The sequence below is a fragment of the Onychostruthus taczanowskii genome, unplaced genomic scaffold, assembly GCF_017590055.1.
Source record: "Onychostruthus taczanowskii isolate IOZ18803 unplaced genomic scaffold, ASM1759005v1 scaffold74, whole genome shotgun sequence".
Taxonomy (NCBI): domain Eukaryota; kingdom Metazoa; phylum Chordata; class Aves; order Passeriformes; family Passeridae; genus Onychostruthus; species Onychostruthus taczanowskii.
In genome coordinates, this window is record NW_024505229.1 from 3,809,464 (window position 1) to 3,836,915 (window position 27,452).

The window sequence follows — 27,452 nt, forward strand, 5'->3', positions numbered from 1 at the left end:
AGCCCGACTGGTGGCGGCAGCGTTGGGGCTGGGTCTGGCTCCGCTGCTCCCCCCGCTGCCGCCTCTCCCCGCTCCACCCGGTCCGGCCGCCTCCGCCCGGCCCCCTCGCACCCCCTCCCCCGGTCCTTCCCGGTGCCGGCGAGCCCCGAATCGGGTCAGTCGCTCTTTAAAGGCTGGAAGGCGGCACCATGTGATGCTTCGGCTCCGGCGGGGAGGGGGCAGCGCCTGCGGGAGCCGAGCGGTGTCGGGCACCGGGGACCGAGCGCAGCCCCGGCGGCCGCGGCCAGCCCGGTCCCCGGCGGCCGCAGGGTCCCCCCGGCCGCCCCCGGCATGAGCCCCGCCTTGCCCTGGGGGGAGACAGCGCTGGCTCTCTGGGGGTGAGAGCACCCCGAAACGAGCCCTGTGTTTGCAGGACAAGGTGAGAGGGGTCGGGGCCGGGCGGCGGCTGCCGGGACTCGGGACTCGGGTGACTGCAGGAAACAGCGGAGAGCAGGGAGGGGATCCAGCGAGGGGACAGAGGGAGCCCCGAAAGGCTCCGACAGAGGGCCCCGGGGCGGCCCGGGGGGCGGGGGGCTCTGCCGCTCTCCCAGGACTGACCGGCGGCTCCCGCTCCCTCTTCAGCGCCGGGAGCGGTCGCGCTGCGGGACGGAGGTGGGTGCAGGATGAGCTCGGGGGGCGGGGGGCCCGGAGCCCCGGCGGATGGCACAGACGGGAGAGGGGTTTTTCCCACCCCCTCGCACAGGCTCCATCCCGCTCGCAGCTCAGTCAGCGATGCCATTCTCTCACCGCCTCCCTGTGCGTTTGCAGGTGACCGAGGACCCCCACGGGAGCAGGGCGGACCGGAGCATCATGGCACACCCCATCTCAGCCTTCCAGGCTGCCTACATCTCCATCGAAGTGCTCATCGCTTTGGTGTCCGTGCCGGGCAATATCCTGGTCATCTGGGCTGTGAAGATGAACCAGGCACTGCGGGATGCCACCTTTTGCTTCATCGTCTCGCTGGCCGTGGCCGACGTAGCCGTGGGGGCTCTGGTCATCCCCCTGGCCATTATCATCAACATCGGACCCCAGACGGAGTTTTACACCTGCCTCATGGTGGCCTGTCCCGTCCTTATCCTCACAGAGAGCTCCATCCTGGCACTTCTGGCCATCGCCGTGGATCGGTACCTGCGGGTGAAGATCCCTGTCAGGTAGGAAAAGGCGTCAGAACCGGCTCTGCTGTGGATGTTATAAGGGAGTGAGGAAACCCCAAATTCTTGGAGAAACACTGGGAGAAAAGACTTTCCTCCACGCTGCCATCCCAGATACATCTGGCTGCAGCAGCAACCAGGGCAGGCTGGGCAGGGGGGTGTCCTGGAGCCTCCAGCAGCTTCTTTTGGGGGCTCAGGGGGTGCTGGGTGTGCAGGCAGAGATCACATTGTGGCAGCTAGCTGGCAGTGAGGGACAGCCACGGGATGCTCATGGCAAGGACAAAGTGTGTCCCCACACACAGGACAGTCCCAGCTGGGTGCTCCAGGAGGAAAGCAGATGACAGGTTTGCCTTTCACCCCAGCTTTTTCCTTGCCATGGCGAGCACAGGGTTGGCTTGCTATGGGACACAGATTTGGCAGTTTGAGGAACCAGAGATGACAGCCTGGCACATTTCATGGGGTAGCTTCACCCAGGACAGACCTCTGCTATGGGGTGCCCCACAAATAACTCCTTTCCCCGTTTTGCCCCTTCTGTATCTGTTGCCATTCCAAGCCCAGGGCAAGTGCCTCATGGCGTAAAGGAGAGGGACACTTTATTTGAGCACTTTATTCGAACTCTGCCGCTCCAGGAGGAGATAGTTAACCCTTTATGACCCACTCCCTTCCCACCGGGGCCGTGCTGGTTTGGGGAAGCATTTCTGGGGTGCCATGGTGGTACCGGGGGCTGTGAGTGGGACTAGAAGGGGACACGACACCTGATCCCAGTGTCCCCAAGCAGAGCCAGGCTCAGCCCCTCGCTGTGAGTGCCCCTCGCTCTGTGAGGATGCCTTTGCCAGGCTCTGCAAGGGTCTGGATGTGGGAGTATTGCTGGAAAACAGCCCAACCCAGCTGAGCATTCGTGTCACCCCATTACCCCTTAGCAGTAGAGGCAGTTTGCTGGAGGGGTCCCAGACCCTTCATCAGCACAAACACCCCAGAAAGGCACCAACCCCCTTGTGCTGGTTGTGTTCTACATCCCAGCAGGTGTAGAACCCTTCCTGGGGCAGGAATTGCCTTCCCATACAGGGAGACAGGGACAGAAGGCACCCCAGGAGTGTTGGGGATCACCTGACTGCTCTAGAGTGCTTGGTGTTCCCAGATCCATGGGATCAGGCCCGAGATTGTTCCTTTGGGCTTTTGCCGCAGCCACCACCAGCAGAGGTGGAGAGGAGAAGGAGTGTAAGACAGAGGAGGGGGCCCAGGATAAATCCACAATCCCTGCCCACCTCCTCCTTGCCACACATGATCTTCACAGACTGTTCCCGACTTCCTCCCTAGGTGTGATTTTCCCAATCCCTGTCTCCCAGCCCGCCGGTGTCACCAGAGTGATTCCCACCCTGTCACTGCTCTTGGAGCTTTTTTGGGCTTCGCACATCCCCTGCGTGTGGGGAAGGCTCTGGTGTGGGAGTTCTGCGGCTCCACAAGAGCAGCACAGCCTGTCAGGCATTTTCCTAACAAACCAGTCCATTTTTAACTCCTTGTCTGCCTCTGAGCATCAGATGGGCCTTTCAGGGGAGATTCCTGTCCTGATCCCAGGAGCTTTCCTGGAAGCAATATTAATATTAATATGATGCTGTACATAGTTTGGGTGGTTTTTTCTTATGCAATTTCCACCCTGAATTTTGTGATCCCATTGTGTCCCCAAGCACTCAGCAGCAGGAGATTTTCCTCTGTCTTTTCAAAGCCTATATTAATATTGAAAAGCTTTGTAACCTCATCAACGTAATAGATGCACTCAAGTATCTGAGAGGTCTTTCCCAGCCTTAGAGATCCTCCAACTTCATGAATTCCTGGCAGTTGGTACACGTGGAGATTTTAGGAGATGTAGTGCCCTGTATATAGCACAAAGGACAGGAAACACCGCTAAGGAATATTTCCTGAATCTGAAATGCCTCAGTTTCTCCCAGTCTGTTGCAGGATGCTAAGGATGAGAGTGACAGCATTTTTGCAGTGCTCATGGCTCTTGTGGTGTCGTTCCTGAGCATGACACTGAACCCAGTGATGGCAAAGTGGGTGATGAGCCTGGAGCACCTGGCAGGACTCAGGGCCCTGGGGAAACATGTGTGGCCACTGTGCTGGGAGAGCTCTGGGAGAGCTCCAAGCATCCCTGGAGGGCCACAGGCAATGATGGCAGCCAGACCTGAGCAGAGATTTGCAGGCAGGTGGGGAGGCACGTGGGGAATATCTGCCTCAGGCTCATCCCTAGGGCAGCCAGGACACTGAGCAGGGCAGCCCCTGCAGCACAGGCATGGACAGTGTGCTCACTGCAGCCCATTCCTGTGCCAACAAGATTCCTCAGATGAGCCTGGCACAGGGTGGATCCTCACCAGTGTGACCCACATGAGGCTGGGGGGGGATCTTGTGGGCATCCCCAACATTCCAGCCCTGCCCCCCACCCACAGGCAGCCCTGGTGCTGCTGAGGCTCAGGGAGAGGGAAATGCATTTCACAGAATCACAGAATCCCTGAAAGGTTTGTGTGTGAAGGGACCTTACCCTGCCACAGGCTGGAACACCTTCCACTGTCCCAGGTTGCTCCAAGCCCCTTCCAGCCTGGCCTTGGACTCCTTCAGGGATGGGGCAGCCACAGCTTCTCTGGGCAACCTGTGCCTTCCTCACAGGGAAGAATGGCAGGGAATGGGGAACATGGTGCATGGCAGCCTGGTTCCAGCTCCAGGCTCCCCATGGACACCCTGCCCTTGGGCTGCGAGTTTGGGAACTTGGTATCCCCAGGAGTGGATTTTTCCTGGAAAAAATGGTGCCCTGAGACATTTAGGATGTCTCTACATGGCAGTGGGAGATGCCAAAGCAGCATCCAATGCTGCATTGCTCCAGTGGCAACTTCCCATGGACACAGAAGCACAGAGGGATGTGGGCCACCCCTGCAAGGTGAAGGCAGATATTTTCAGATGAAGAGGGGTCTTGCTTGGATTTGAGTTGGCACCTCCTGTTCTTCCTTCTTCACCCAGCATGGTCAAGGGACTGGGATATCCCACCAAACCCTCTCCATTTGCTCCAACCCCTGGGTAAGATCCCTCCTGGCTGCTGGGCCCTGAGTGATGCTGCCTCCCCCACAAGCGGCCTTGCCTTGATTTTGGAGGGATGAAGGAGTATCGCTTGGGCTGAGCAGGCTAGAGCAGAGGGTCCCCCACTTCCCAGCCCCCACAGGAACAGCTGGAAACCACCTAAAATAGATTTGCTGGTGGAAAACTCCCCCTCCCCTCTCACATCCTTCCTCTCTGCCCGGCAGCCAGGCAGGACCCCCAGCCTGTGTCCCCCCCATCCGGGCACAGCGGGGTCCCTCAGCCCAGCCCAAACTTCCCTCTCACAGCCGTGCTTGGGGAACATGAAACGAGTTCAAAGGGAGGGGAAGCAGCCAGCTGGGGGTGTCTGGCAGGAACCGGCCCCTCAGCATCCCGGTGGAGTCAGGATGCTGGAGGAGATGGACCTGGAGGGATGTTTGGTGACATGCAGCTTCTTCAGCACCAGCCTCTGCTGCCTCAGGGGCCCTGTATCTGCTCTCAGACGTGTTTTGGACCTTTTGGAAAGGGCCATAGCAAAAGGAGTTGCTGTCCTTGGGATGTGCCAAACCACTCCTTGGCTGGGGATGCTGAACGTGTGGATGCAGCCCAAGCCTATCTTGGAATGTCCCTGGGGGTCCTCACTTTGTGACCTCGCCCCAAACACTTTGAAACGTGCCGGGAAGGGAAAATCTGCAGGAATCTGATGTTTGCAGGAGCCCTCGTGTTGGAGTCTCTCTGTCCGCAGGCAGGACCTCCACCCTCTGTGCCTGGGCCTAAGCACTGGGGTATCCTCCCAGCCCTGCCCTTCCCACCCTGCAGCATCCCAAGGAGCATCCCGCCAGGGAGAGCTGCCTTTGGTGTTGCTGAAGGTTTGAACTGCACACCTGTGAGGCTGCAGAGCCATGAAAGTTAGATCAGAATGGTTGGAACTCTCCAGGAAATGGGGGTCAGGAGGCTGGAGGGCAGCAGGAGGAGAGCCCAGGTAAAAGAAGCAGTGTCAGGGGGTGGCTCTGTAGACAGTGCTGGCCTTGTCTGGTGGTTCAAGAGTGCCCTGTCTGGAATGAGATAAACAGCTCAGGGATGGCAGGAACATCCCTCAGCCCTGGACTGCAGTGCCTGCAAGGCAGGAAGTGAGGGGGATGTGCAGGGGACCTGTGAGCTCCTGGATGGACATGGACAAGGAGGGGGAAGGGGGAAGCTTCTCCCCTGGACTCCCTGTTTTCCAGGCTCCTGCCTGAGCTCAGGCTCTTCCTGGGATTGTAGTGCTCTTTCCCCTTCTCTCCAGTCCTGCCAAGGGCCACAGGCATGGGGCCAGCTAGGACTAGGTCATGGTAGGCCTGGGAAGTCTTTTTGCCCTCAGCCAGCTGGGTGCTGGAGCAGGACACATCTGAGGTGGCTTTTCCCCATTCCAGGTGTCCCAGAGAAGCTGTGGTTGCACCATCCCTGGAAGTGTCCAAGGCCAGGTTGGACAGGGCTTGGAGCAGCCTGGGATAGTGAAAGGTGTCCCTGCCCATGAGTGGAATGAGGTGGACTTCTAAGTCTCTTCCAACCAAACCATTCCAAGACTCCTCCACCAAGAGTTCATGGAGGGGAGCGATGGGCACCCGCTGCCATGGGATGGGCGAGGAGGAGAACGTTGGGATGATTAGGTACAAATTCCCAGCTCCCAAAACATCTAAGGGCCCATGGGTCATCTTTCCAGCACTCTCAACACTTAGTGCCAGGAAACCTTCCTGTCCGGCCAGGCCGGAGAACAAGCCAAACCACAGCTCTTCCAAGGCCTGTTTTACATTTGGAGGAATTGCAAAAGCATCCAGGTGACTCGGAGCTCTCAGCCTGGAGCTCATCTATTTTCTTTTGACCTCCACTAGTCAGTGAAAAGATGCCATCCATCCATACAGGCCCAGTCCCTGAGAAAGCACATTTCCTTTCCAAGGAGAATACATTCATTTTCCCTAACCTGGAGGAATTTCAGGGACTGGTAGGTCTTTGCAGCCACCTCTTTTGTTTCTTCCCTCGCTGCCATCCTCAAGGTATATTTTTGGCAAGTAAGAGTGATCTGTGGAGACTTTAATTCTATGGAACGGGCAGTTCTGAACCAAGGATGGAGATTAAAATGCAGGAATTACAGTCCAGGGAGGTTTCTGCAGACTTGAGGCTGTTTCCAAGACACAGTTTCCAGCACACTGCACCAGCTCAGCATGTGGGTGCTACATCAGAGCCAGCATTTCCTACCAAGCTCTGCTCCAGCCAGATCCGGCTGCACGGATGAGCTGTGCCAGTGCAGCACCAGGAGATCAATTCCAGTATCACCAAAATCCCTAAGCCCTTGAGATAGGCAGGGATTTACCAGCAGGTTATGTTGGTTTGAGATCCTGCTAAAGACCTGTAAATACTCAGGTGAGCTGGTTTTCAGCCCTACTCTCTGACCCACAGAATAATTTTCAGCCATAACAGGCTAAGTCAGGGATCAAAGCCACGAGGGCTCTTTCCTCAGTGAGGGGATGTCTGGATTAGGCTCACTGAGAGCTCACACAGCTGCTGCAGCAGTGCCACGAGATCTTCGCTGGCAGACGCAAAATCAGGTCACTCCCAAAAGCTCCAGACACTGCCGTGCGGCTGCAGGAAGGCAAGTGGGGCTGCCTGCAGCATTCCCAGCTCCTGGAATGGCAGGAAAAATCCTGGGGCTTGGGGGTGTGCACTTGGGATGCAGTGAGGGGCTGAGTGTGGGATGCTCCATTCCCAGTAGAGGAGAGGGAGGGGGAGGAGAGCCCTGAATCCTGTGTGGGGATGCTCGGAGCCTGATATTCAGAGTTATTCACAAATTCTCTGAATTGAAAGGGCAAGAGGAAGTGAATGGCCTCAAAAGACCCTGTATGGGCTTCCCGAGCAGCAGGACCCTGTCCCCTCCCGGTCCTTGCGTGTCCCAGTAGGGTGAGGTGTGGTCCCTGTGCCGGGTAATCGCTCTGACCCCAGTAGAGTGTCACATCTGTCCCTTAACAGAGCTCACGTCTGCCAGGGCTGTGCTGCAGGGCCGTGAATGAAAACCTACTCCTTCCTGCTGCTGCGCCCCAAACCCCTGCTCTGGGAATGTTTTTATTGGGCTTTTTACCTATTTCTATTGTTTTTCAGGGTAAGGAATTGGCAATGTCTCACCAGTAAATTTGAGGGCATGTTCCCAGCAAGGGCACATCTGCCTGTGGGGAAACTGAGGCACTAAGCTGCACCATAGCTGACTCAGGGTGATCTCACAGGTGAGGGATGGAGGCTGGGAACAGGGAAGGTGTGGAAGCTGAGATTTGCTGGGACAACATGGCCTCTCTGTTCCTGCACTGGAGTCCTGCCATGATGGTGCCCAGGGCTCTGGAGCCAGGCTCCTCCAGGATCCAGTCCCAGCCCTGCTGATTGCTGCAGGAGTAATCCCATGAAATTAAATTGGTTCTCTTTCACAGCCCAGGGAGCACCACAGCATGGGTTTGTAGCCATTTGTAGTATTAAAATAGACTGAATGTGTCTTCAATGGGCCAGGTTGGCTCAGCTGTAGGACAGGACAAGGAGCAATGGGATCAAACTGAAAAAACAGAAATTTATGTTCAATACTGGGAAGGAATTCTTCCCTGTCAGGGTGATGAGGCCCTGGCACAGGCTGCCCAGAGCAGCTGTGGCTGCCCCATGCCTGGAAGTGTCCATGGCCAGGTTGGACAGGGCTTGGAGCAATCAGGGATAGTGGAAGGTGTCCCTGCCCATGGCAGGGGGTGGGATGGGATGAGCTTTAAGGTCTCTTCCCACCCAAAGCACTCTGGGATTCTGTGATTCTATGGCTCTCCATGAACTCGTCCTACAGGGAGCAGACACCAAGCCAGGTGGGGATGTGTGGATGGAACCTAGGAAGGCTCTGCTACCTCCATGACCATGGTTCAGGTGTGGTACCATCAATTCAAGAGGATCTACTCTGCCAAGCTGGGGGGACACAGCCGGACTGTGTTCCCTCATCCAATGGCAGCAGAGAGGGTCCATGAGGTCCCCATCAAGTGGAAGGTGAGGAGCACCCACATCCAAGATCACCCAAGCAAGGTGGGACAGACAGCAGGGCTCTCACTGGAGCTGAGAGATGCTCCTGTGTCCAGGGTACAGACCTGTGGATGAGCTGCAGGGCTCCAGAAGTGCCTGGGAACACCCAGACACGCTGTCACACTTCCAGGACACAGTTTTCCTTTCCTGGAGTGACTGGGCTGTGCCCCAGGGCACTGGCTTGGTGGAGGTGGCAGTGATGTCCCCCTGGGCTGCGAGTCTGAGGGCCCTGTACAGCTGCTGGCACGGAGACAAGGCAAACACCCCAGGAAGGAGGCTCTGCCAAAGCAAGAGCTGCTGATTCAGCTGCCCTGGCCCGCGCCAGCCCCGCCCGGCCCTGCAGGCTGGGTGCTGGGCTGAGTCAGGCCCAGCTCACCGTGCTCTGTGCTGAGCTGGCTCAGGGCATGCAGGAGCCCTTTGATGGGGTCCCAGGTCTTCCCCCACGCCCGAGATGTAGGAATGTGACTCCATCCAGGGGAGGTGCCATCATCACCTGACCTTTACCAAGCCAGTCCCACCTCTGGTCTTACCTTCACGTCAGCCAGAGCAGGTGGCAGAGCAGGAATAAGTGACTCACAGGGAGAAGCTCAGACACCACTCTGGGATGCAGGCTGGGGGTGCAGAGGGGCTCAGATGCTCCTCTTGGCCTGGAGCCTTTCCCCCTGACCGGCTCTGGGGTCTGGGCTGGTCTCCGTGCCCTTGCCCAGCCCTTGGCACAGGCATGTGGCCTTGTCTTGCTATTGTTGGATATGTCCCATGTGGCCACCAACAGCCAAAGCACCCTCAGCTCCTCTCACACCCCCAGGTCAATCACACCAGGGTTTTTTAGTCCATTTGTGGTGTCAGAATAAGTTTAACTGTGTCATAAAAGGGCCAGATTGGCTCTATTGGCCAGGAAGGGGATTTTGGCCATGAGATCAGGTGGGAGACATCTGGGACAAAGCTCAGCAGCCTCCACTTCCAAACTTGGATCTGGAGGGACCCCTGTGAGGCCAGACCCAGTGAAATCTCCTGTCTGGCACAGCTCAGAGCAGCTTGTACCCAACACCAGCGACTGTTAGCCATGGGGATCTGCTCTGAGGGGACCTGTCTGGGTGGCCTGGGACATGCAGATCCATGGGTCTCCAAGGCAGAACAGGCAGGGATGGACAAAGGATCAGGGATGGGGACAGTGGAGCTCCTGCATCCAAATGACTGTGCTTGAAATCAGCCTGACAGCAGGGAATGGCTCTTCCAAGGGGGCATAGTAGTGCATTGGCAGGTCTGTGTCCTGGGGTGGAGAGAAAGGTCACAGCAACACAAAGAAGGATGGAAAAAGGAAAATGTGTGGGAGGTACCACAGTGAAAGAACCTGGGAGGTGAGTTTCATTGTGACACACACTGGAGTCATTTCAGACTGGACAGGAACTGATGGGCTGGAAGAAAATCTCTGTCTGGAAGGACAGGGAAAAGCCCTGAAGGATCTTGCCCACAGGGGTGTGAGGAAAGCCCAGACACAGCTCAGGGAGAGTTGTGGTCTCTGCAAGACAGCAGGACATGAAGCATGGAGGAGACCACAGGAGCAAGAGACTCCTGGGAGGGATAGGGACAGCTTGAGAGGCTCATGCCCTTGGGGACAACAGTACTGTCTCAGCCTGGGGAAATGACAGCCAGCACAGCTGAGCTGAGCTGATAGGAACAGCATTAGATTATTTTTCACAGTGATCCTGCCAAAGCAGCAGGGTGGGCACAGCAGCAGAGCCCACCTCTGGGGCTGCCAGTGGGTTGGGAGGAGTGTCCCAAGGGAGTGTCCCTCCTTTTGGGACACCTCTCACCCAGGGTGACCCAAACTCTCAAGGCCATGGAATGGGAAAGGTGCTGTCCCAGAGGCTGCCTGGGCTCCTAGCAGGGAGTTCCTGCTCTGGAAGTGCAGCCACCCAGCTGCTGGGGCTGGCTCCTGCCTGGGGTGCCCAGTGGCAAGAAAGAACAATTGATGCTCTCTAAGGCAGGCACAAAAAGCCCACAGAGCCAGCGGGCTGGCTTGCAGAATAGCAATGAGCTGAGCACTCCCACAGCACCCCTGGCCCTGCATGGAGGTGCCATTCCCAAGGGTGGCTGGATGGGCAGGGCAGGTGGAAGGGGAGACATCACTGGTGTTGCCACCAGTGAGATAGGATGAAATAACCCTGAAAGATGAAATCCTCCTCCTCACAGAGTCCTGTGGGCTGGTGGGCAATGGGGACAAATAGGGGAGGAAGGCCCGCATTTGGTGATGTAGGGAGGTGCAGAGCAGGATCAGATACTGGAAAGATTTGGGGCATCTGGGTTTGCCCTTCTCTGCAGTTTGGGACCCAATGCCTCCCCTCTGCACCCTCACCCTCCCTCTCACTGCATTTCCCATTGTTCCCTCATCCCTTCCTTGCTTGGGCTGTGCCCCCCAGAACTGAGCAGGCAACTATGACCAGCAGCTGTCTCTGTCTTGGGTGGTTTGGTTGGGTTTTTTTCAGGTACCAAAGCCTCTGATCACAAAAAAGAGCTGGAGGAGGACAAGAGATTTCTTCCCCAGCCTCTTTCCTGCGTGTCCCTTGCCAGCTTCCCTCTGTGCTGTCCCTGGCACCAGCCCTGGTCCTCTTGCACACAGATCCCAGGTGCCAGCCCAGCAGGACTCTGGGGACACAGAAATGACATCCCCCGTCCCACCCCCTGCCTGGGATGGCAGTATCACCTCTCCATCACTCCTCTAAGGAAGGCACAGGTCAGGACATTGCTGCCACAACAGTTTATCTACCCTCTCCAGGCCATTTCTCTGCCTGCAACCAGAGATGGGGATGATTTTCTTTGGCTTCTTTCAAAGAAGGGAAGTGTCAGCTCCTGGCACCAGGGATGTTTTCTCATTCAGACTGGTCCATCTTGGCAGATCACAGCTCCCCTCTGCAACTCAGCCTCCCCATCTGTTCACACAGGGAGTGATGCTCTTTCTGACAACAGCAAGGGGCCGATGCTGAGAAATGCTGTCTCAGACGTGCCAGAATTACCACAGTCCTACAGATTAAATTATTCCTCTTTTTTTTTTTTTTCTGCTCTGGTAACAACACTCAGTGACTTCACCTGTGGAATACACAAATGAAACACTCATATCTCTCGGTGTGAAGGTTCCATTCTCCACTGAGTGCTCCCGACTGGGAGAGCCAAGGGCTCAGCCTGCCTCCAGATGGACCTGGCAAAGCCTGAGCAGAGCCAGCATGGGTGCAGCTCAGATGGGTGTAATTTCAGGGAGCTCATTCCCCACATTCAGCACTGCTGGGACACAGGTTCTTTATGGGCTCAATGAGGTTTTTCTGCTCTGAGGAGCTGAAAGTGCTCCAATAGCAGAAAACCTGGAATCCCAGAATCCAGGAGATGCTGTGGTCAAATTTTCTTGGGTTGAGGATGGAACAGTCACTGACACCCCTTTTGTCCAGGAGATCATGGAATCCTAGAATGGTTTGGATTGGAAGGGTCCTTAAAGATCATTCCACCCTCTGTGTGATCCATACATGAGGGGGTCTTGTGGGGATCTTCCACATTCCAGCTCTGCTCCCCACCCACAGGCAGCCCTGGCTCTGCTGAGTCTCAGGGAGAGGGAAATGCATTTCATAGAGTGCCAGAACCCAAGACACATTTGGGTGGGAAGGGACCTCAAAGCTCACCCAGTCCCCCCCCCTGCCATGACACCTTCCACTATCCCAGGCTGCTCCAAGTCCCATCCAGCCTCTGTCCTGGACACTTAGAGGCATGGGGCAGCCACAGCTTCTCTGGGCAACCTGTGTCAGGGCCTCCCCACCCTCACAGGGAAAAATTCTTTCCCAGTATCCAATCTAAACCTGCCCTCTGGCAGTAAAAAGCCATTCACCCTTCACCCCGCCATATCCTGTCCTTCCACCCCTTGTCCCAAGTCCCTCTTCAGTTCTCTTAGGGCCCCTTCAGGCACTGGAAGGGGCTCTGAGATCTCCCCAGAGCCTTCTCTTCTCTAGGTGAACACCTCCAGCTTTCCCAGCCTGGCCCCAGAGCAGAGGAGCTCCAGCCCTTGGAGCACATCCATGACCTCCATCCTGCCTGGTCCATGTGTCCCTCATCTCCGTGGCCTGAGCCAGCCAGGCTGCCTTGGCAGCCTCTGGCTGTGTCTGCCCATTGTTCCTTGCTGGAATTAAGACCAGAGTAATTAGGAACATGCACAGGCTGTAATTTAGGCCCAGCTGAGGCATTTCACTGCAATACCTGATCTTGGGTCTCAGATCTCTCCACCATCCTGATGGAAATGCTGAGCTGCTTCCTCCCAGGGAGCAAGGCCCCTCAGTTCTCTTCCAAGGAAATAAATAATCTTTTAATCTAAATGAGAAAACAGAGTGCAAATAAACTTCAGGTTTGCTTTGCATTTGCACTTTTTATTTGTTTTCCTGGTGACAGATTCTCAGAGGTGAGGGAACATTTAATTGTGGTGTTAAATGGAGCCTTCAGTTCCAAATTGGTATTTCATTTGACTGACTGAGATATGGATTCACTGTTCAGTCTCCTTCCAAGATAAACAACTCAATGGCTTTAGACACATGCCCTCTGATCATTACTTCTTCCATCTTCATGGTGTGTGGAGGGGGTAATTACACAGGTTTTGCTTAAACTTTGTGGGGAGTTGTGTTTGGACAGAAGTTGGAAGCCAACTATAGCCCAAATTGGTACCTCCAAAATGATTTCCACCAGTTGAAACTACAAATAACCAACTCATTAAAGAACCTTAAATGAATCCAGCTGCTTTTGCATTTGAAATTGATCTCTTAATCAGGGGAAATATGCATTGGACAGAAGGTGCTGGACTGGTTGTTTTGGGTTACTGTGTCCTCTGAGGTTTAGAAACAGTAGATCTCATCAGCACTGCTAATTCTCCTCTAGGCATTGGGTGGAGAAAACAACCTCCCTCGTTTTGGGAACCTCCAGCCAATTTTTCAGTCTTGAATGTCCTAATCTTCGAACTGGGTTAAGTGCAAGAAAGGAAATGTTCCCTTTGCAGTGACAAATTGTGCTATGAGGATCCTGATCCAATAACAAGTTGCAGCCTAAGGAAATGAGGAGTTTAGTTGTTGACTGCAAAATCAGGAGTCAGGTTAGCAAGAGAAGTGTAAAACTCAAGAAATTAAAAGGCAGCCAATACCAATCTCTTGTTCCAACTGTAATTTAGGATATCTCGTTTTTTATGATGCGTCCTTCTGCATTGGAGAGATAAAGACCCACCTCAGCCCTGCTCTGAGGCTTTCTTGGTGCTTCTTAATCAAGATTCTATCTCCAGTTTCCTGCCTCCCATGTATCTGGGGAGCAGATCTCAATGTCCTCTTGAATGCAAATACAACAACAACAGCAGCACCCAAGACCCCCCTCACTTCCCTTCTCCTTGGGGTCCCTGATGTGCTCCTACCTTTTAATGGCTTTTGATGCTTTCCAGACCCCCCTGGCTGGGGCTATCCCCTGGAGACCCAGCTGGCCTTTGCGTAGCAGTGTGGTGGTGACAGGCAGGGAAGGGTGGTGGCACCGGGCACTTCCTCGGCTGGCACCTCCCTCCCAGCACAGCTGTTTTCCCTCTGCAGCTCAGTGTTTTGTGGGATGGACTCAGAGCCACAGAGGCTTTGGGAGTCCAGTCATATCAGGTACTTTATATCTGCTGTCCCATTTCCTTTTCTCAGAGCCACATTTGTCGCATTTGGCATTTAAAGTGGGGTTTAGAGCTACTTTCTTTCTTTGTCCTCCCCTCTTTCCCCTCCCTTCTAAATGTTGAGGGCTGACTTTCAGAGGCCTCATTTCAAAGAGGTTCTTTTGCATAAAGAGCCAAAATATTCAGTGCATAGAAAAATCAAATGCAATACAAGCAATAATTAAAAACCCACTGCTTTTATCCAGCCAAGCCCTGGATTTGCACTGAAGATTTGCAAAAACCACCTTTCATCCCTTCTCCTTTGTGCTCAGGGAATACCTCACCCTCGCTTGTCCAATCACACAGATACTCTGCTGAATTGGGTCTGGACAATCAGCTCCTGGCTAATTGCTATGGCAGGGGCAGGGCTGTTGTGTGGCACCCCTGGAAGTGGCCAGGTCCACAGGGTGATGGCCCAGCATGGAAGGGAAGATGACCTGAGACTCCTGGCCAAGCAGGTTGATATCCTACCACAGCTCTGGGTGAGAAACCATCCAGCACTGTCAAAGAATCATGGAATGGTTTAGGTGGGAAGGGGCCAAAAAGCTCATGCTGTTCCATCCCCTGCCATGGGCAGGGTCACCTCCCCTAGACCAGGTTGCTCCAAGCCCCATCCAGCCTCACCAGAGAGATGCACATGGGGTTGAGTGGCTCCACCTGAAATTGTCTTCTGCTGGAGGTGGGGTTGCTCCCATAGCAGAGGGGGCTCATCCCTGTGGTGCAGTTGTGTGGGAGCCACACTCCAAGGCTCACACAACAAATCCCTATTTTTGACAAAAAGCTGTTCAGACACTGAAAATGTCCAGGAAATATATTGCACAGGAGCAGCACCAGAGACAAGTCCATGGTGCTCATCACACTGTCCAGCAGCTTTCACAACCTTACCCCCATCTCTTGGGGACCAAGCTGTCCTTCTCTGTGTGTCCTCATTCCCAAATTCCTGGGTCTATAAAAGAATCTCAGCTTCTGCTTCTTCTTCTTCTTTTTTTTTTTTTTTTTTAAAGCACCATTTCTCACACTTTGCTTTGCTCTAAATGTTGTTGCCTGAAAGCAGCAGCCAAAAGACAAGAACATCACATTTTTTTCAGAGAACATCACCAGCTCTGAGATTCTGCAGGTCGTTTCATGATTTTGCAGCCATTGCCAATAGTGTTAAATCACTTCCCTCCTACCTACCTCAGGGTCCTGGATGAAGAAGCCAGAAATTCAGGAAAATTCAGGGGTCCTGGAGGGCCCTGACCACACATGGTAGAGCTGGGAGGGAGCCCCAGAGCTGCCTGGGTGCAAAATTATGGCTCAGTGGGACTTGTGCCCCACTGACCAGGGCCATGGGGTGCACCCTCACACTGTCACACGGCAGCAGGAGGGTGATAGGGCCAGAGCAGGGTCACCCACTCAGCACCCTTGGAAGGACTTGGTGCTGCCCCTGGCACCAGGGGTCTCATGGATCTTTTTTTGGGCATGAAGGGTCTGTCTGGGATTGGAGGGTAGTGCTCACTCATAGACACAAACTCAATTGTCATTTCCCTCAGGCATTGGATGGCCTGGGCATCCCAGCTCCCTGCTTAACCTCCACAAACACATTTGGGATGAGGGGCTGAGCACGGGGTGAGTGGTCCTTGCTGAGAATCTGCTTGTGCAGTGACAGAGTCCACATCAGGGTGCAGCCTCAGGCTGAAAACCAAGCTCAGTTTGGAAACAAGATTTGTTTTCTGAGCAGAAAGTATTGGTATTTGCTGTTGGGGTGAGGGGTGCTGCTGGAGGATGTAGGAAAATCCTCTCTGAGCAGAGTGGGTGACTCGCACTCCTTCACCTTCCTTGGACAGCAGACGCATCTCCTCCACACCAGGGCAGGACCTGAAGGAAGGATGCTTCAGTGTGAGCTCTCTGTGCTTTCCATCCTCCCTCGCAGAGATTTTCAGCCATCCCGTGCTCCCCCTTCCCCTGCAGCACGTGGTCACGGTGGGAGCCGCTGGGATACCCCAGGGGAGCTGTCGGAGCTGGTCTGGCTGGGACCGCTGTGGTTACTCACCCCGCACCTCTGAGCTGAGGACAGCTGGGCAAGGGATCTGAAAGAAGCTCTGCAGTTACTGGAAGCCTGTGGTTTGTTCCCAAAGGCTGTGACTCACTGCCAGAGCCGGGGCAGTGCAGCGGCACAAACACCCAGAGGGAGGTGTGGATCCCAGCAAGGCCGGGAGCTGTCCCAGGAGGGGGTGTGGGGAGCTCAGCCAGCCTGGTGGGATGTTGTGGCTGCTCCCAGCTCCCAGGGACCAGGGGTGTGATAGGGTAAGTGTCCTTGGCTCTGCAGGAAAAGATGTAATCCTGTCACTGGAACCTGAAATATGGCAGGTTTAGCTCAGAACCAACTGGGCACTCTGGGGATGTGTGGGGGTATGGGGGAGCAGGGAAGCCTCCTGAGGCTCTGGGTGATGCCCACACAGGAGGTGCCAAGCTCAGGGTGGGCTGATCTCTGGGGTGTGCTGTGCTTGGAGTTTTGGTCCTACTGAGACTGGTGGTATCAGGGGAGTGGCAGAGTTGGGGGGATGTGGCTCTGTATTGATATGAGCACTGCTGGAGCTGGGGAGGTCCCCTTTTCCCACACCCCTGACCACCATCTGGATGGACATCCCCGATGGACCTTCCTTTTGGTACTGCCAGTCTGGGCTGAAGATAACCTGGCATGGCCAGGCTGCCCCATGGAGTCATCATTCCCACTTCCAACCATTTCAGCACATAAAGCTCTTTCCTACCTTATTTCCTCAGCTTCTTGTGGGGATGTTTGTGTCCCTTGGACTGATTTTGGATGTGCCCACATCCTTCTGCAGTCCTCAAGGATTCCAGGATGCCTCCAAGGTCCTGAGAGATGTGTCAGGGCAGGCTGGGCCCACATCAAGGCTGAACCCACACCAAGGCAGCAGCATTTCCCCAGTCACTGTTTGGAGCCCAGGACATCTACAAATGTTCCAGGTCTCTCCACAACCTTCTCTGACAAAGCTCAAAGCACAAAATCCCCTTTTTGTGCTGTTCTCTTGCCATTTGCTGGAACTGTGACCAGCTCCAGCTTCTCCCACCACTGAATGAAGCCCTCACCAAAGACCTGGGGACTCCACGTTTTGGTGTGTGGGGACCAGTCAATTTTGGCAGCATGAATTTGTTCTCCTTGCCCACATCCATTAGAGAATTACTGGATATTAGAGGTGATTGCAAACATCCAGAGATCTTGCTAGACGCTTTGCCCAGCCGGAGTTGTTTGTGCTTTGCAGGCACTTGTTGCAGAATGATTCCTACACCTTTTTGGGATGGTAAAACCAAACCCTGAACACAGACAGAGCAGGATGGTCAGCAGTGGGATGCACACATCCACCCTTTCCCATGCTTTTGGGGTTTCTCCTGGTGGCTTTGGGGGAGGTTTGCATCAAGAAGCCTCCTGGTGTGGAACCATCTCCTTGTGCTGCAGTGGAGGACACCCAAAGTGTTTTGGGAGCAGAGATCCTCAAAGGAGACACTTCTCATGCCCAGGTCCTCTCTGGGGAGGCAGGAGTGGCTGCAGCTCCAGTTCACCACATGTGGGCTGAGCTGCCAGTGTAGGAAGGTGCCAGCTGCTCCCAGAGCAGGCCAAGCAGGAAAGACATCATACAGTGAGAAAGTCCTTCCCTGTCTCTCAGTGGGGTGGTCCTAGCTGGGCCTGGGTGCCCTGCAGGGCTGAGTAACAGCCAAGAGTGCTCCAGTGACAGCCACGACCTCTGGAATCACAGCTCAGAGCACACAGGGACAGAGGTGTGGGTGGGAGGACACAGCAGTCATGGGGAACATCCATTCCTGGACTCCTTCTTGCCTTTGGACCTCTTACGCCCTCCTCTCCTTGCAGCACGTGGCCCAGGGAGCACCAGACGCCCATGGCCCCCTGGGCTGTGCCAGTGCCAGCTCCAGACTGGGGCAGCTGGAGGTAATGGGAGCAGGGTAGCCCTGACCTGGGCTCAGTGGTTGCCAGAGAGGTTCCAGGTGGAGGATTGGGATGCAGCCCCATTCCTGTGAGTGGTGGGCAAAAGGTGCCTGTTGCCTGTTGCCATTGGTGCCTCTCCTGCCCTGGGAACCCTCCAAAAGTGACACCTGTAGGAAAGTGATCGTTGTCCTCGTCCAGCTGTCCCTCACCCTGAGCAGACAGACATGGGTGAGGTACCAGGAAGAGATTTTCCTCCTCAACTCCTTTTAAATCAGGTCCCCAAGGCAGAGTCTGAGGCCAGGATTCCGTGTCCTGACCACCTGGCCTGTCCCCTCCCACCGTGTTTCCCACTCCCTCTTGTCCCAGGGATCTGCTGGCACTTCTTAGGTTTCTCCCACAGCTCAAATCTCTTGCAGACCAACCAGCCAGAGATGCTGGGAAGGTACACACACCAGCTCCTCCAGGTCCCTTTGGAGCCCTGGGAAGTGGCTCCACATCCCTAACAACTCCTCCACTGCTGGAGGTAGTGGCCGAGGAATGTGTGGTATTGGTTACAGGAAGAAAGCCAGAGCCTGATAAATCACGTCTCAATTCACTAAATTGGTTTTTATTAGAATCATACAAATTGGGCTGCTTTCGTGCTGCAGATCCCGAATTTGTATTTGTGACACTTCCCAATGAGCTGTTACAGGTTTCACACCATATCCTTGCCCACAGGGATACAGCTGGAAAACTCTCAGCTCTAAGCTGTGATCTTGACATGCTGTTTTCCCCCCCAGCAGCAAATGAGACAGGCTTCAAGGCCTCTAAGTGGTCTGTCTGTGTCTCTACAGAAGCTTTCCTGAGCTCTGCCGCCTCCACCCCATGCATCTTTCTGGGCAGAGCCATCCTGGCCCTGCTCGACCCCTGCCTGCTGCCTGTGTCCGCCCCCTGCCCGCTGCCCGCAGGCAAAGACAAATCCAAAGCCCCCCACCAGCTGTAACCGGAGGCTGGGGAACCAAAAGCAGCGAAAACCCTGGAAGAGGCCTGGGGGAGGAATCTATATGAAAAGAATTCTCAGAACTGCAAAGCAATCTGCGTGCCTGAGCCCGATCCAAGGGGGTGACTTCCCGGGAAGGGGAAACTGTGGCAGGGGTGACTTTCACGGCCCCTCGGCCAGGCAGAGCGGATCCAGAGCCCCCCTCGGCAGTCCCCACCGCAGGCACAACTTCAGAACAAAATGCGACCGCAGCTTGTTTGGAAGAGGATCAGGGCACAGAAACAGCAGCTCCCGTTTTGCAAAGCCTCCCCAGACTCTCATCTCCCGGACCCACTTGACTCCCAACTTCTTCAGAACACGACCCTTGACCCTCCAAATTCTCAGAACACAACGAAAATCCCCAGTGCTTTCCTGGGAAATCCGGGGGTGGATGATTCCAGGGAGGAATGGGAGGATGCCCGGTTGTGGCACCAGCGATGCAGGGAATCCCAGAAGAAACAGAGGACGCGAACGAAGCTGGAAGCGGATCTGATTGCCCCTTCCTGGGGATCTGGGTGCTGTCCACACTGCCTGGAGAAACCTCAGATATGCCAGGAGAAGGGAAGGAGCCCCGAAAAAAACCCAAGATCTCCCCGGAAGAGGACGAAGACCCAGCACCACTTGAAATTAAAGTCTCAGAACCAGGTGTTCTGTTTTGGTGTTCGAGAAAGTCTCTATTACAATCATTCTGTTTAAAACTCTCCATTAAAGTTCTGGAGACAGGCATTAGTTTGACCAACGTCTCTTCTTTTTTGAGAGAGACTAGTTTATAAATTCTCCAGCTTATCTGGTCCTAAAAATCAAAGGTAAAAGCAGTCTATATTTTGAGTATTTGCTTTTCCCCAGATTATTAGGTTTTTCAGTTCATGTTTTGAGATGTCTGAACATCCTTTATCCTGTAAAATTGTCTCAAGAGGTGAAAAATGTCCTATTCTGTTTTAGATAAATGATTTCCCATACCATTGCCCAGGAGCCCCTAAAGTTGCTACTTATTACTTACAAAGACATTGGCTACAGACAACGAAGGAGATGATCCGAAGGGGATGATCCATTTCTCCTGTTAACAGCCTGGGCCTCCGGCAACTGAATTGTCCATGATCTTCTTTTTTATTTTTCAAGTCTAACAATCTTCCTCACTGAGGAGCACCATTTATCGCCGGCCGGGGGCTATGTACAAATCACAAACGGGACAGGACTGCTAGGAACATGTCTTGAGCTGTTTTATTTTCCAGCATCACTCTCATTACATGGTTATGACAGTGGGAAGATGCCATCAGCTCACATCCCAGGCAGCAGACCAAGAACTTAATGTTACAACTTACTTTATTAAAGTTTTTTGACCAATCACACAAAGCAAAAGCACGTTGACAGTAGTTCTATCCAACCACTATAAGCACACGTACCTTTGGTTAAAACAATGCTTGCTTATTTCAAATACAATACCTGTTTGTAAGCCTTCAAACACAATGCACAGAACTGCATTATTAAGGTTAGAACTTCCTAACATCTCACTAGATAGACTTTTCTGTAGCTTAGGGATTATTCTAGACAAGCGTTAATACACAGACCATTGTTCTATTTGTCCTTACTTTTCTACTTTTTACATAATTTTTCTGCTAACTTATTTTATGGCTACTGCTTAGCTCTAATTGCAGTTCTGCTGTCTCTGATGCCTGCCTTTTGCAGCTTTCCCAAAACCCTCTAATTTTGTGAATTCCCACAACCAACCAGCCAGAGATGCTGGGAAGGGACACACACAGGGTCCTCCAGATCCCTTTGGAGGCCTGGGAAGAGGCTCTGTGGTAGGATAAAGGTGTCAGGCTGGAAATGCTGTGCTAATGGAGACTGCTGGGCTACTATGGTGCAGGACAGGGGCTCCAGCACCAACAAACACCAGTGTCCTTGCTGGATGTGCTCTTCTTGCTTGCCTGAAAGACCAGACCATTTTTTAATGCCTTTACTTGCCAGCTGGGTTTTGACAAGCAATCAGTCTGGGATTTGGGGATCAGGACAGCCCCCCATGTATCCTAAGGGGGTGCTGATAGGACCATTTCTCCATTCCAAGCATTTGTAGGAACAAGCTGTAATGTCCATCCAAATACCAGCTTTGACTAATATTGGTTGACCTCTATGCCTCCCAAGGCCACCACTCACATGGTGACACACCCACCTGTGGCCACAAACCCACATTTGCTACCATTCTGTGATTCTGTGAAGAAGGACCAACCTTTCACTTCCAGGACCATACTGACAAAGGCTCTACGATCAGAGTTCCTGCTGCAGCACTTCCCACTTTGTGTGATTACCCAGGGACCCCCTTGTCCCAGCCCTGAGCTGTGGCTGACCTCACCCTTGCAGAACCCAGACACCACTTTGCATTTCTCAGGCTCTCATTTTGGAGCAGCTTTGAACACCAACAATCTGAGTTTTCCCACCCAGCAGCCTCCGAGACACTGAAAGATCTGAAGGGAAGATATAGCCAGGAGAAAGGAGCAGGAATCCAAATCCTCTGAGACCAAAGCACTTTTGTCTAGAGACTTTCAATTAGATCAGGACATGGTCTGGCAGCTTTTTCTTGTTGTGTTCATCGTGCAGATGAGCTTCATGTCAGCTTGGCCTCCTTTCTCCCTGCCACGTAGGCTCCAGATTCTTTTCATTAGTGATGGTCTGTCTTCATTAGTGAATTAATTTCCCAGGAATTGCACTGCAATAAACTCTCCAGAGCAAAGACCAGCAAAGCTACATCTTGGCACTGGCTGGACAACAGCAAGTGTTTTGTGGACAGAAAAACTAATCACAGAACTGCTAAAAACCTTCACATTTTATTCAAACCAGGCCTAGAGCCTTTGAAGCTCTTTCAAACAAAACAAGAGATGTTTGGTGAGTGTTGTGTTTGGATTGACCTCTGGGTTGGGATATTTGAAATGAGCCCTCATCTCTTTCTTGGGGACAGACCCCAAGGCAAAGGTGAAATTAATGAAAGCAATGAAAGCTCTGTTCTCCAGGTGAATTCTCTGTTCTCCAGGTGAATGCTCTGTTCTCCAGGTGAATGCTCTGTTCTCCATGTCTTTCAGACATGCCCTAATATCTGAAATGGTCACAGAGCCTTTGGCCACCCACGGCTGGGCACCCCCAGAGCAGGGCCTGGGCTGAGCTGGGCTCCCTGGGCTGCAGCAGAGAGGGCTGCAGAGGTCTGGACACATCAAGATGTGGCAGAAGAAGTTGCATTTAGTCTGCAACTAGGGAACTGCATTTGGAATGAGGACCAAAGGGAAAGGAGGGTGGATGGTGTCTTCAGAATGATGGCCAGGGGGCCATTACAAAGTTCTGGAGGGACAGGACAAGGGGGAATGGCTTCCCACTGCTGGAAGTCAGGGTTAGATGGGATATTGGGAAGGAATTGCTCCCTCTGAGGGTGGTGAGACCCTGACACAAGTTGCCCAGAGCAGCTGTGGCTGCTCCATGGCTGGAAGTGTCCAAGGCCAGGCTGGACAGGGCTTGGAGCAATCTGGGCTAGTGGAAGGTGTCCCTGCCCATGGCAGGGGTGGAAGGAGATGGGATTTAAATCCCTTCCCTACCAAAGTATTCTAAGATCCTATGACCTTCATGAGAAGAAGGGCCTCAGTGTCTGCTCCATCCTCAGCCTCTCCTGGAGACAGCATCTTGCCCTGGAGAGCTGCTCCCTTTCTCCTTTTCATCTCTGTGCAGCCCCTGGGGACAATTTGTCAGCCTCCACCTCCACCCATCACCTATTCCCTTCCCCTGGGGAGCAAACAGCTCTGCCAATAATTGCCATTTTACCTCTTGGAGTTATCTTACAAACCCTCAAAAGCAATTTTGTTCCTGCCCATCCCATCTCATTATGAGTCTGGATGGTCATTGGGTCTTTCTCCTAGACTTTGTATCCAGGAGGGCTTGGGTCAATGCCCATCCCTGTGGGGAAGGGATGGTGGAAAAACCACCACTCCGGGAGAGCAAGGGGAACATCTACCAATTATAGTCAGGCTCAAACCCCCATGGGCAGAGGAAACAAACCCAAAGTGGATAAGGATGGCGGTGATGATTACCATGGATGTTTTAGTCACAGCTGTTAATAAAAATAACAGCAGTAATAAAATTGCAATGATGCTGGTAATTGCTCTGGTGCTGATGAGAATCATAAGATTATTTATTAACTATGAGCCATTATCAGCATTTTCTAGTGCTTCTGCCTCCCATACCATCCCAAACTCCAGCCCTATCATATTAATGCAAAATGAGACAAATGAGAAAATATTTTCTTTATGGCATAACCAAGAATAATGCTGGGAACATTATCCCTGTCCCTCTGCTAACTGTCCTCCCACCATGTGGCAGGGGATTGAGAATTAGGTAGGATCTTGCATTTCCACCCTTTACAGACTCACGGAATCAATTAGGTTGGAAAAGGCCTCTGAGGTCATCAATTCCAACCTGTAACCTATCCCCACCTTGTTATCCAGCCCAGAGCACTGAGGGCCACATCCAGGCATTCCTAGGACACCTCCAAGGAAAATAAAGTGTAAAAGGAATTGAAGTTGGGCTTGTGGCCTTTGGACCAGCTGGGACCCATGACAGCTCCATGAGAGCTCCAGTGGATGGATGGGCCTGGTGAGCTGGAGGGAGAGGGAACTTGGAGCAATTTTACAGCTTTTGCCATTCTTCATGTGGGGCTGATGGAGACAGTGGAAACAGGTCCCTGGGAGCACATTTCCTGCAGCTGCCTCTGCCCTTGGCTTGTTGCTTGAAGAAGAAAATGTGGCTGTTTTCTGTGGGTTTTTTGGTTCACCCACTTTTCTGTGACCATGTCACACACAGGCTGGAGGAGGATGTCACGGTTTCCCTTGGCTGCTTCTGCAGGTACAGCCTCAAGCTAAAGTGAAGGCAGGAGCAGGGAGAGCCAGGTCCTGTCCCAAACAGTGTCAGACCAGTCACTGCAGCAAGGGGTAAAGATGGATATGGACCATGGAGAGAGATGGGTGTGCAGTGAGGAAAGATGGACTCTGTGCCTGGGTGGTGGCTGCAAGCCCTGGGATTATGTTTGGGGACCGTGATGACACCGCTGCTCTTCAGCAGCTTTGCCTGTTGGGCATTGGCTCCCACACAGCTCTGCAGGTCAGGGAGTGCCCAGAGTGGGAGCATGTCCAGCAAAAGGCTGCAGAAACCCCCAGGAGTGAGCAGTGGGGCACAGCTTGCAGGGGTTGCAAAGAGGGAAGGAGCTGGGGCAGGGGGATGGTGCTGCTATTTCTGGTGTCACTCCCTGAGCTGTTCAAGCCTGGGAAGGTGGCAGTGGGGTGTCAGAGCTGGAGGGCACATCAGCCCCACCAAGGACCTGCAACCAGACATGGGGTGCAGGGGTCAGCACACAGCCCCATGGGAGCCTCTGGCATCCGTCTGCCACCCCCCGCTCCCTTGGACCCTCCTTGCCATTCCCTTCACTTGACCCCCAGTGTTGCTTCTTTCCCACCACCCCTTGCCCTCCCTGGGACCCAGTTCTCCCTGCCCTGAGCCTTTCTCAGGGTCTCCTGCCCTCTGTCCTCCCCACAAGGAATAAATCACCCTCCAAAGCCAGCCTTGGCTCTCAGCGGAAACAGCTGCCCACACTGTCACCTCTTTCCCACGGGACCTGGCTGCCACCAGGATGTGAAGCTTTTCCCAGAGCACAGGAGGTTCATTCAGGAAAGCTGTCAGGGACCAATGGCTCTGGAGACCCTCTGGACTCATAGGGCCTGATGTCCTCTCCTCCAGCCTGTGACACTCCAAGCACCCACCTTGATTTCTTGCCCATGAGAGGGGTCTTGAGAAGGGAGAGTGGGTTGGGTCCTTGGCTGTATAAAAAAGGCCCAAAATGATCAATTTCCTTCACAGGTAAAGGCTGCAGCCCTGCAATAGGGAGCTCTGAGCAGCAGGACTGGGAAACCAGGTTTGCCAGCCACCTCGACATGGTCCCCATGGTTGGGTTAACACCAGCAGCACTGAGAGACCCAGCAAACAGTCAGGAAAACACTCTTTATTCAATCCCCTTTGGTGGAAAGCAATAACTCTTGGGCTGAGAATCTTCTCAGCCTCCAAAGAAAAGCTTTCTGGAGAGCCAAGGGAAAAATCAATCCAGCAGACTGCACTTCCCGCTTGCAGAGCTCTGGAGAGATGAGCCCAGCCCTGGTGGCTCCCCAGGGGCATCAGAGAGGGAGCAGAGCCTAGCCAGAGCACAGCTCTCCTCCTCCTCCTCCTCCCGCCCCTGGCCTCAGCCCATCAAGAAAGAGGGTTTCGTCAACCCAAGCGCATTAGGAGAGGAACAGGCTGTGCCCAAAGCTTCCCCAGGGGTCCATTAGCACCAGCAGATCCTTCCTCCATCCCAGAACATCCCAGGGGATGCTTTTGCTGGTGATTTTCTCCCCAGGCACAGGGCAGTTGTCTGGGACAGTGAGCTGGTGGGGTTGGTGCATGCCAGGAGGAGAGGGCGACCTGCTGCTCTGGGTGCAGGTGCTTGGATGGGAGCTGGGCTCCAGAGCATATGAACTCCCTCCAAGTCATGAGGGTTGGACACTCAGGCACATTCCAGGTGCTAATGCATTCCCTGGCTTGGCATCATCCCCCGGAGCTCATGGATTGTATCTGGGGTCTGTGCCATCCCAGGACACAGACAGGAAAACCAGTTGTGAACACAATTTTCAGAACAGGCTGTTACCCACTTCCAGGGGAGGGAAGGAGGAACATCCTCCTATCTCAGCACGGGCACTGCCACCCCACCACTGCCACTCCACCTGGAGCTACACAACCCCCAAGCAGAGCATCCCACCCATGTCTAACTCCTTCCTGTGGCTGTTGTCTCTCCCACAGGTATAAGAGCATGGTGACACCACGGCGGGCAGCTGTGGCCATCGCCTGCTGTTGGATAGTCTCTTTTGTGGTGGGACTTACCCCCATGTTTGGGTGGAACAACCTCAACAAGATGCGAAGGACTCAGGAGCTGAACAGCAGCCACACGGAGTTTGTCATCACGTGCCAGTTTGAGACAGTCATCAGCATGGAGTACATGGTGTACTTCAACTTCTTTGTCTGGGTCCTGCCTCCCCTGCTGCTGATGCTGCTCATCTACCTGGAGGTCTTCAACCTCATCCGCAAACAGCTCAACAAGAAGGTGTCCTCCAGCTCCAATGACCCCCAGAAGTACTACGGCAAGGAGCTGAAGATCGCCAAGTCCTTGGCGCTGGTTCTTTTCCTGTTTGCACTCAGCTGGCTGCCTCTGCATGTCCTCAACTGCATCACCCTGTTCTGCCCGTCCTGCCAGACCCCGCACATCCTCACCTACATCGCCATCTTCCTCACCCACGGCAACTCGGCCATGAACCCCATCGTCTACGCCTTCCGCATCAAGAAGTTCCGGACAGCCTTCCTGCAGATCTGGAACCAGTACTTCTGCTGCAAAACCAACAAAAATGCCACCAGCACCACCACAGCTGAGACAGGCAACTAGGAACTGGGAGAGGGGACAGAGGGGCATCTGTGCCCAGCCAGTCCCCACCCGGACACTGTTCCTGCTGTCTCAGGAAGGGGCAGCAAGCACCCGATGGGTTCTGAGTTCAGCAGTCTCCTGCAGTCCCCACAGTCACCCCAGGGGGTTATTTATTCACAAGCATTGTACTGTTTGTATATTATAGCCTGCACTGTTCCTTTCTGGTTTAGGATTTTTTCTCCCTGATTGTTTTTGTTTTTCATTTTTTAAGCATTGCCAAGTATTTAAGGAGAAATTGTACAGACAAATGCGCAGTTTATCTTCCTGCAAATAAAGTCCAGTGATCCAAACCACACAGGAGGTGCCCTGCCATTGATGGAGACCCTCAGCTCCATGGTGTTGGTGGTGCTGGGGGCACCTCATGCTCTGGCCCCTTGTCCGTGGAGCCATGGGGGTACCCCTGCACTGGGACAAAGGGGTGCCCTGTGGGACTGAAGATGCCAAGAACCAGGAGAATCCAGGGCACTGGGATTTCTGAAGAAATTAAGTTTGAAACCCCTTTATTTCCCCTCTGCAACCAGGGAGAGGTGAACTGGGCTGAGACATGGGAAGAGATAGGAAAAGTCTTCCCATGGCATTGCCAGCACCCATAGGGTAGTAAACCCACTACCCTGGAGAGCAAAGGGTCAGTCTCCAGCTCTCAGTACTACCGGAGAGGTAGGCAGAGGTGGGTATTGGTGAAACTCTTGAGTATAATCCCAGAGAACTCTGCAGAAACTGCTTTTGCTCCCCTGATGGCTCCCCATGGGTCCCAGCAGCATCCACTACCCCTGCGAGCTGTACCCAAGGGAGTGCGTCCTCTCCACTTGTTTTCTCTCTCCCTTTACTCTGGTTTTGAGTCATTTTCCCTCCTTCCTCCTGGCTGTTTTCTGTGAAAAGCAGTAGCAAATCTCTCTCAGGCTGCTCATCTCACACCTCCCATGTTGTTCCCTCCCACC

At 53.8% G+C, this 27,452-nt stretch overlaps 1 protein-coding gene across 2 annotated transcripts; it reads left to right on the top strand.

Annotated features, from left to right (window-relative positions):
- ADORA1 (adenosine A1 receptor) lies at window positions 1-26,807 on the top strand. 2 transcript variants are annotated; one of them, XM_041422666.1, is made up of 3 exons: window positions 1-418; window positions 808-1,190; window positions 25,839-26,807. In XM_041422666.1, exons 2-3 carry the CDS (start codon window positions 850-852, stop codon window positions 26,473-26,475), a joined length of 978 nt encoding a protein of 325 aa, XP_041278600.1. In that variant the 5' UTR covers window positions 1-418; window positions 808-849; the 3' UTR covers window positions 26,476-26,807. The 2 variants fall into 2 exon arrangements, with proteins under 2 accessions (XP_041278600.1, XP_041278601.1); XM_041422667.1 differs by lacking the exon at window positions 1-418 and adding an exon at window positions 456-651.
- Window positions 26,808-27,452: the final 645 nt, after the last annotated feature.